This window comes from Motacilla alba, chromosome 2 (assembly GCF_015832195.1).
Source record: "Motacilla alba alba isolate MOTALB_02 chromosome 2, Motacilla_alba_V1.0_pri, whole genome shotgun sequence".
Taxonomy (NCBI): Eukaryota; Metazoa; Chordata; class Aves; order Passeriformes; family Motacillidae; genus Motacilla; species Motacilla alba.
In genome coordinates, this window is record NC_052017.1 from 88,190,879 (window position 1) to 88,199,996 (window position 9,118).

General features: G+C 44.1%; 2 protein-coding genes across 2 annotated transcripts; one reads left to right on the plus strand and one right to left on the minus strand.

Moving 5' to 3' along the window:
• Window positions 1-1,103: 1,103 nt before the first annotated feature.
• MRPL36 (mitochondrial ribosomal protein L36) lies at window positions 1,104-2,026 on the minus strand. Its single transcript, XM_038128664.1, has 2 exons — window positions 1,957-2,026; window positions 1,104-1,804 (listed from the first exon to the last, which is right to left on the minus strand). The coding sequence occupies exon 2, from the start codon at window positions 1,792-1,794 to the stop codon at window positions 1,477-1,479; it is 318 nt and encodes a 105-aa protein (XP_037984592.1). The 5' UTR covers window positions 1,795-1,804; window positions 1,957-2,026; the 3' UTR covers window positions 1,104-1,476.
• Window positions 2,027-2,030: 4 nt separating this feature from the next.
• NDUFS6 (NADH:ubiquinone oxidoreductase subunit S6) lies at window positions 2,031-8,604 on the plus strand. Its single transcript, XM_038128663.1, has 4 exons — window positions 2,031-2,214; window positions 3,235-3,288; window positions 7,222-7,344; window positions 8,458-8,604. The coding sequence occupies exons 1-4, from the start codon at window positions 2,068-2,070 to the stop codon at window positions 8,521-8,523; spliced, it is 390 nt and encodes a 129-aa protein (XP_037984591.1). The 5' UTR covers window positions 2,031-2,067; the 3' UTR covers window positions 8,524-8,604.
• Window positions 8,605-9,118: the final 514 nt, after the last annotated feature.

Genomic DNA, 9,118 nt, shown 5'->3' on the forward strand with positions numbered 1-9,118 from the left:
AAATGTGTAGCATTAACACTGAGAATCGGAGCTTTTAAAATCTTCAGTTCTTAAGACAGCTTAACTGTCTAAGCATGTTAAAGGTGTAAAATATTTTCAAGAAATTGCTTTCATCCACAAGTTGTGGGTACTTAGAAGGTAGAAGTTCTTTTTCATGAGCATTTAAATTTCAATCAAACCTTCCTGAAGTTTTCCACTACTTCAAGGTTCTTTGATTTTGAGGAGCCTCACACATTTTGTATCAATCTGTCTCTCTAGTTAGCTGAAGGTAGCCTGTTCTCTCTCCTCCCATTGCCATGAATTCATTTGAATGCCCCCTAGGATGTATGTGTATGTTAACTAACCGGCTCCTCTCTCTCCAAACCCTCATTTCCAGTGATGAGAGAGATGAGTGAAAAGACAAACCACCTAAAATATGGAAAACCAATAATTATTGCCTCTGGAATGCTTAGCCACAGCTTCACAGACTTAGTCTCATTGTCTACAAGCAGTAGACATAAAAATATATAAATTATAAAAGTTACTGCAATTGTAAAGTTGTGGAATTATAACTGGGCAGAAAAGGACTCCAAATCATCATACCATCCAATCTCACAGCAACTTCAAACACAGTGCTCAACCAATTTCACCTTTCAAGTCAGGGACACTTTCTCACAGTACTCTGGCAAACTTGTAGCCATAACAAGACAGTTTTCCAAAAGTTTAGCTTGGTACCATTTTCTAAGAACTTGCAGCTCAGAGGATGATCTAACACTCTTGCCTCAAGCAGAATCATATTGAGAAGTGTGAGGAATAGCACTGGTGACTGAAGCAATTTTGGCTCTAATTAATTCATGGATACCAATCCACGAGTGTGCATTCAACATTAAGCTTGGCTATATGACCTCTGAGGCATTACTGCTCTCAGTCATTCTCTCCACACCTGTTAGGAGAGAGCTCTTTCAAGGGACACAAAAAAAGAAAAATATTCTTAAGCCTCACCAATCTGTGAGAGTGAGCCTAAAGCTTGGCAGAATCTTAAGGCAAGTTAGATGGACTCTGAAATTGCCCAACAACATCTTGGGGCGGCGGGGAAAGGGTGTTCAAGAAAAAAAACCGTAGTGTGTTGTAGTAATGAACATCGATGGAGTTTATTTTCATTTTGCTAATTAAAACCCAAATGCACCTAGGAGTCCAGTGATTCAGCTTCACCCTTCTTAATTTAACAGCGGTGATTTTAAGGCTTCACGTTTAAGACGACAAGAGATCCTGAAGCCTGTTGTTTCCCACTTCAGCTCTCCGCATCCAAGGCCTGAAATTCCTGCAAGGGCCGTCGCGATCGCACCTCGCTCCAGGCGTTCCAAAGATGAAACACTGTCACGCACAGGATTTCGCGACTCGCGTCCCCAGCTGCCAGCTCCCGGTGACCGCGGGGGGCTCCGGGCCCGGCCGCCGAACACGGCGCCAGCTCTGTGCCCTGCGGGGTCCCGGCCGGCGCTACCCCTTGCGCTGCTTGTGCCGGGGGTTGCTCTTGCAGCACACGTAGATGCGCCCGCGCCGCCGGACGATGTAGCAGTCCTTGCAGCGCCTCCTCAGCGCCGCCTTCGTCTTCAGCCCGGCCGGCAACGGCGGCCCGGGCGGCGGCGGCACGGCCAGCAGCCCGCGGGGCGCTCGCCACGCCGCCGGGGCCCAGCTCGCACAGGCCGCGGGCAGCCCCGCCGCCCGTGCCCACGGGGCCAGCGAGCACAAGGACGAGCGGCACAGCGAGCGCAGCGGGGCGGCCGTGGCGGCGGCCCTGACTAGGAGGGACAGCATGCTCGGCACCCTGCGGGGACAGCGCGCCGGTCAGGCGGTCAGGACACGCGCGTCGGTCCCCTCCTCCTGTCCTCCTCTCCCCCGCTGCCCCCACACCACCCACCGCCCCCACCGACGAGGACACCCGCCCTGGTCCCGGTAAGGACACCGCTGCCCGCTCACCCCTCGCCGCCCGCGGCCACGCGTCCCGCCCGCCGCCGGAAGCGCGCGCAGGCACCGGGGCGGGGCGAGGCCCGCGCCCTCCTGACCGGGAGTCACGTGGGCGGCGCGAAGATGGCGGCGCCCGCAGCGACCTTCCGCTGGCTGCTGCTGCCGCGGAGCCGCCCGCTGCTGTCCCGTCCGGGGCTGGCCGCCGCCGCAGCCCGGCCCTACGGTGTGCGGGCCTCTGATACCGGCGAGCTGGTGACGCACACGGGGCAGGTGAGAGCGCGGGGCCCGCGCTCCTGGAGGGCGGCGGGCGCGTCCCGCCCGCGCCTGCGGGGAAATCCCGCCGGGGCCGCGAGCAGCGCGCTGGTGTAATGTCATGTAACGGGGAGGCTGAGGTTGGACATCAGGAGGAATTTCTTGCCGTAAGCAGTGGTTAGGTACTGCAATAGGCCGCCCGGGGAGGCGGTGGCGCGTCCGTTCATGGAGGTGTTCGGGAAATGGCTGGATGTGGCGTTTGCTGTCACGGTCTGCTTGACATGGTGGCGTTGGGTCACTGGTTGGGTTTAATGATGTCAGAGGTTTTTTCCAACCTGATTTATTTTGTGATTCTCCGTTCAGCGCGCACTGTGAAAATTCATGCTCCTGGATGATCCGTATACGGGAGGTACGCGCTGTTTCGGCGGAAATAAAAAAAAACCCAAAACAACCCAATCTAAAAAAACTTTGTTAATCAGGATGAGGGTCATTGGCCATTACCGAGCCGACTTGTGACCCAGCCGAAGAGTTGTCAGGCGGAGGAGGCACCCTCGTGTCAGTGCCTTGCAACTCCAGGTTGCCTCTTTTCCAGTGGGGAAGCTGAGGCTCGTGTGGTGCCTTGAGATGCGGGAGAGGATGGCGGGTGGAGCTAGCTTGGGAAAGCTCGCTCTGTGGTTGCTTGGCTGAACAGAAATAAATACGAAACATGAATTTCCCGGTTTAGTTCACCACCTCGGTGAGATCAAGGAACGGCATTATAAATAATACATTTGTGTTCATCTGTGTGATTAGGCTCTTCTCTTTATTGGCTTTCATGCCAGCTCCGACACCACCAGTTTCCTTGTCTGTTGTACTTTCCAATGTGCAATTCAGTTACTTGTGTGAGAGAAATTGAAACTAATTTTTCTGTATACTACATGCTTGTGATAATATTTGAATCTTAAGTATACAGTTCAAGCTATTTATTTTCTGAGTCTTTGTGTTCTATGTTTATAGTTGTTGCTCTGTAAATAAGATCAAGTTTATTTTACACCCTAGGTATATGACGAGAAGGATTATAGAAGAGTTAGATTTGTTGGACGACAAAAGGAGGTAACTGTTCTAGTATTTTTCATGGGAGAGGGGGTAGTTCATGGGATTTTCTTTACCTAATTGTCATTAAAAACCTCTACCTCATTATCATTAAAAAACCCCAAACCAAAAAAGCCCCAAAAAACCCCAACAAGCAAGAAACCGACTAAACTCAAACCCTACAACCAAAACCAACCAACAAGCAAAAAAAACCAAAAAAACAAAAAAAACAAACAAAAAAAAAAACCCAAACCCAAACAAACAAACCCTACCAAAACCAAATTGGTTTGAATTTGAGGTTTCAGTGGAGCTTTTTTTCACTATGATGAAAATTTTTTTTAAGGCAGCTTATGGTTGCTTCTGTCTTACCTCCCTGGTTTTGATAAACTTGAAAAACTCAAGACTTGCTCTGTATTTGCTAAGTGCTTGCATTTAGGGTGTTAGAATTGTAGCCATTTGAAAATCTTAAACTTGGAACAGTTTTTGTTTTAAGCATCTGTTTTAAGAAATTGTATGTTTTTAGCACATTTATATTCAGAAAAATCACATAATTAAATAGTCTGCTGAATTGTTAATCTGTTTATATATCTATTTATATCTGTTTTGAAGCCTAATTTGCTTCTGTGCAGTTAAAATTCTGATCTTTACCCAAATTACATTTTTAATGAGCCTGAGAAGCATTTGCTGAAAGAGTGATGAAACAAAAGTAAAATGCAGACTATTCTGAAATAATGAAGCCTCAAATGCAAAGTCTAGTAATACCAGCATCATCCAAGTGCAGTGCTGTAAAGGTGGCCCTGTTGCTGCTGCTTAATATTTCACATACCCACTGTATGAGAGGTCCTTTAGCACTGAGTTTTCTCTAATGATCAAGCAGCACAGCTCCATGAGGGATCTGCTGGCCTTTGGGATAGAAACAGAATTATTGCAGCTAAAATGAAATGCATTTGAGTAGTGCCTAAGTGTTAATGAGCCTTTGAATAGTGCCTAAGTGTTAATGCTGTAAATGTTTATGTTCAACAGAGACATTAAATATAAGGTGTGGTAGATTTTTAAAGTAGTTTCATATAATTATTCTTTTCCTAAATTAACCTGGACTAATTACACTGATTTCTGGGTTTTCATATTGAGTTTACCTCACTATGTGACAGATACAATTTAACTCATGCTGTGTGGCAAAAGTGGGGATTCTACCTGTGAAATAATTAAATGAAAATGTCACTTTACATGCTGAATTAGCTTGGTTCAGGGATGATAGTTGGGAAAGTATCCCAGATGTACTGCAGACGTCTCTGCTACTTGTGTAACTTTGTAGGAAATGTTGCTTAAGCCTGATTCTCCATGTGTCCTTACCTCCTTCCCTCTAATGTGCCCTTGCCATCAGGTAGTTTCAGACTCTATGTCGTGTGGAACATCCAAGGTTTTCAGTTCAGCCCAGTTCTTCCTTCTCCAGCAAAAGCCAAGCTCTGTGTCTGCTGAGCAAGGTCTAATGCTAAGTTTTAATGGTAAAATTGAGACAACATTTACATGTTTAATACTTTAAACAATCTGTGCCTATTAATAGGTCTCTCTCTAGGGACTCTGCCATTATCCCACAGTATGTTTCAGCTGCCAAAATTAGGGTTGACAGCTGTGTCTGTAGTCTGAATGTTGTCATGTTTCTTAAGCAGAAGCTTTCCTGGTGACTGTTCTTTCTTGGTCTCTTCTTCCCTTTGCCTTCAGTAGGTTCAGGTGGTTGAGTTCTTCTCGGGATTGCCCCATTCCAGCCATGGCAGCTTTCATTTTTTGGGGGGACACAGCCTCTGGACTCTCCCCTAGTCAGGGTGTCTGGGCCTGTGTGCTTCAGGTGGCCAGGCCCAAGGGCATGGCCTGGAGTATGTGCTTATTGTCCCCTTAGTTCTGCCAGCCTAGTTATTAGTGACATCCATGTGTTTTAGCTAAAATCATTGGTTCTCTGTGGAGAACTGGGGATTAGTGCATCTGGCAAGGGCCTAAAGCAGGAAGCTGTGAGAAAACTGATCATGGCAACTGCATCTGCCACAGTCCAACCAGGTCATCCTGCCCTTCTGTAATCCCTAAGGTAGAGCAGGACCTATTGCAACGCTGCCATTCTCACTTCAGCTCTGCCCTTTCTATTGGGCTGGTTTAGCAGCTGAAGGTGTGAGGAGGACTCCCCTCAGTGCTCATCTGTTTTAAATATTCTCTCCTGCCTTCCCTCTACATCTTTGGAGATCAAATCCAAGTTTGGTTTTATCTCTTTGGTTTCCCAGACCATGGACTGGCAGAGGTGGATAGGTGGGAAGAAGCAGAAATGAAATTGTCAAACTGGCACTCTGTCAGGAAGAAAATAGGCCATTGATTTATGCTTGGAGCAAGGCACATCTGGGTGTGCTGAGGGAATCAATCTCTTCCTGCCACGTACTGCTGTCCTTTAGTCAAAGGGTTATGTTGTAACTGCAACCACTTGGGCTTTTTTTGTAGTGAGTTTTCCTGGTCAATTCCTAGACTGTGTCTTTTTTAGTAGGCTGAACCACAGACAAGTCTTAGCTATACAGCAGATTCGAGGTCTTTGCTTCTTTCTTTCCCCACAAGTACCTTTGGTGGTTAAGAAGTGTTGGGATGAGTGGAGTTCTTGCTTCTAATCTTGAAGCAAAGGTGTATAATGGTTTTATCTTCCTCTTCCTTTAGCACGAAATGAAGGATGCACAATTTTGAGTGTTACTAAAAACAGCAGTAAAAGTTCTTCCTGTTTGGTGGAAGTTACATGACTTGTAGACGCAGCCCCAGACAGTGGGGTTCTTGATGTTACCAATATCTTTCAATACCAGAACCTATTTGTTTTGCTAACTTTTTTTAGCTGTCATCTTCTTTTGGTAAGGACAAATTCTTAGTTGGTAAAACTGACTTTTCCATTACTGTACCAAAAAATGCAGAGACTTAATGGGAGGCTTGGTGGAAGATGCTAAGTTGTTACGTACTAGGATTATGTAAAAACACTATTGTAGTTCCTAGGGATTTATGTAATGGACACATAGCTGTCTTTTTCTCAAGAATCTCATCTTTATTCCAATACCAGCATGTTTATACACAGAGCAGTGCATACTGCCTCCTTTGGGTGTGCATATTATTTGATATTCATGCGTGTATATCATGGCCTTTGAAAAAGGTGGCCCCTCCTGGAATACTTTTCCCTGAATTGCAGCAGTAGTTCTCTGCTCAGTGCACACTTGGAGAGTGTTGGGGTGCTGTAGGTCCTGCTGAGGGACAAGCTCCTGTGTCGCCAGCCTGTCCAGGCATGGTTATGTTTTTCAGGCCATGCAGGTGTGCTCTAGGAAGAAGCCCTATTTGTGAGTGATGTGCGTATTCAGGAAGTGTGTATGATGAATTTACAGAGTTGAGTAGTGGCATTTAGAGGTTTTTCCTTTTTTTCTGATGCTAAACAGTTTGTCTTCCTGACTGTTGTTATGCACCACATTCATGTTTTCATGAGATTCCTGTGCAGTGATAGAATAAGGTACATGGTTAGAGCCTCTAAATTACCAGCAGTTGTTTTATCTCATGCTTGACCTTACTTGTCTCACTATTGTTTTTGAGTTTATCAGCATAGATTCTTCTGCAATTTTATCATGTAGTCACTAAAGCAGAATACAGTATTGGTTAAATATGTTCTGTTCTTGTTTACTTGTTTCTGCTCACCTCTGCTAAATCTCCTGAAACCTGAGCACTGATGTGGCCTGTATATCAGGGGAAAGGGATTACCTTTGCAGAGTTTAGTGTATAGTTCCTTGATCTGGTTCATAGCAGAGCCTTAGAGATGGTAGAGGAGTTGGGAGGAAGCCTGAGCAGGAATTTCTCAAAATGGCTGTAGTGGAACTGCCTGAGGATGCAGCAAATAGCAATTGCTTTCTGTTTGAGTGGGGATGGTGTCTGAAAGTTTCCCTCTTTTTCTTACAGGTGAACAAGAATTTTGCAATCGATTTGATAGCAGAGCAGCCTGTGAGTCAAGTTGAAAGCAGAGTGATATCATGCGATGGTGGTGGTGGAGCTTTGGGACATCCCAAAGTATACATAAACTTGGTAATGTCATTATTCTGCATGTAGCATGTTTTGCCTGTGCATTCTTTTTTGTAAGATTTTCTGGCTTTTGGAATGCTAGTTTAACAAAATAAAAGGAGTAACCACCTGAGATGCTCATTTTATTTGGTGCCTGATACAAATCAGAAGAATTAGAGGGCTTCCATTTGAAGTTGTAGAAATTCCTTTTTGAAATTTTGGTTTGTTTAGTAGGACAGTATTTTTTTAAAGAAATCAGGTGAAGTAGTAAGAACAACAGCTGAGAGCAAAAATTAGCATCCTTGCTGCATTTTGGAACTCTAATTATTTAAATGCCACCGTGTAGTTTGCTACTGTGTAGTTTGACCATACATTTGCAGTATTTTTAGGACTATGCAGTTTATTTTCAGTCTTGCAAGTTCAAGGGAAAAAGGAGGAAGAAAACCAAACAAACCAACCCCTCTTTCAGTCTTTGGGAAACTTAGTGGTTCTGAAGACTGAATATTTCAGTCATGGCTAGAGAATGAAGAATAAGTGTTGTCTTATCCTGCTGTTGACAGTAGTCATAATTTCCAGTGTATTCTTGTTCTAGAGAGTAAAAATATTGAGGCTACTGTCCTATGACCTTAGTTGATGTAGCTGTTTCTTAGGTCCTGCTCCCAGGTAGAGCCTGATTGCAGATGCTTTAAAATCTTTGTCTGCTCACCTAAACTTTGACATTTCCTAATGCCCGAAAGAATGGTGGGGAAGGGCTGGTGTCCCTGAGTGTCAGTGTTATTATGACTCCTAACTAGAATCATAAGCATTTCTATTTTGAGTAAACTAAGAATTTTGTAATAATTCATTTTACATTATTCAAAGTCAAATGTTTGGAGGTTCCTATTTGTAACATTTAAGAAGGATTTCAGCCTTCACTTCTGTAGCACACTCCTGATCTTTTTATGTTGATTTTGTTTGAAGTGTGCCACACTCTTGAAGAATCTTTGCTTAGAGTGTTTCAAATAAGACTAAACTCTGTACCTTGGCAATATTGATTGGTTTTAAGATGGCACAAATAAGAGAAAAATTGTAATTTCTTAAAGTTTTATAAAGTGAAGCTGGCAGCTGTTGTATTTTTATATTTTTGTATTGTTGCAGGACAAGGAAACAAAGACCGGAACATGTGGCTACTGTGGACTTCAATTTAAACAGAAACATCACTGAATGATTATCCCTGTGTGCTTGCAGATTGCTGTTCAGATGTTAACGTTCAACTATAAATAAACAATATATTTAGAAAGCCAAGATTTGTGTTTATCTTAGCTATGGAAAGTCCAGTCTGTACATTTTTAAAACCCAGCTTGTCAAGTATTTGAGAACTGAATGGTATTACAATATCTGCTTTATATTTAATTTAGTTTTCATGTCTGGCAGACTTCTTGGAGGCTTAGAATTGGTGTTTGGCTGTAGATAGGTTTGGTTTGTACTGGGTAGATAAGTTTTTTTTTTTTCAACACTGAATGGGCTGTAATTGTTTGCTGGGTGATTAATTATCCTAGGTGTTTGTCTTTTGTAACTGTGTGACACTCCTAATTGGTTCATGGTCCAGTATCTATAGCTAGATTCACAAATGGAAATACAAAGATATTATGATACTCAGCATTACAACACTCACTCCTGGAAGCAAGATTGTCAGCCCTGAATTAAGTAGCTGCTCTTACAAGCTGTTTAAAAGAAGCCACCAGTGCCTGGAATGGTAATCAGTGTGAGCTGGAGAACTACCTAAGCTGGCACGTGTGAAAGGTGAGGACATAACCAT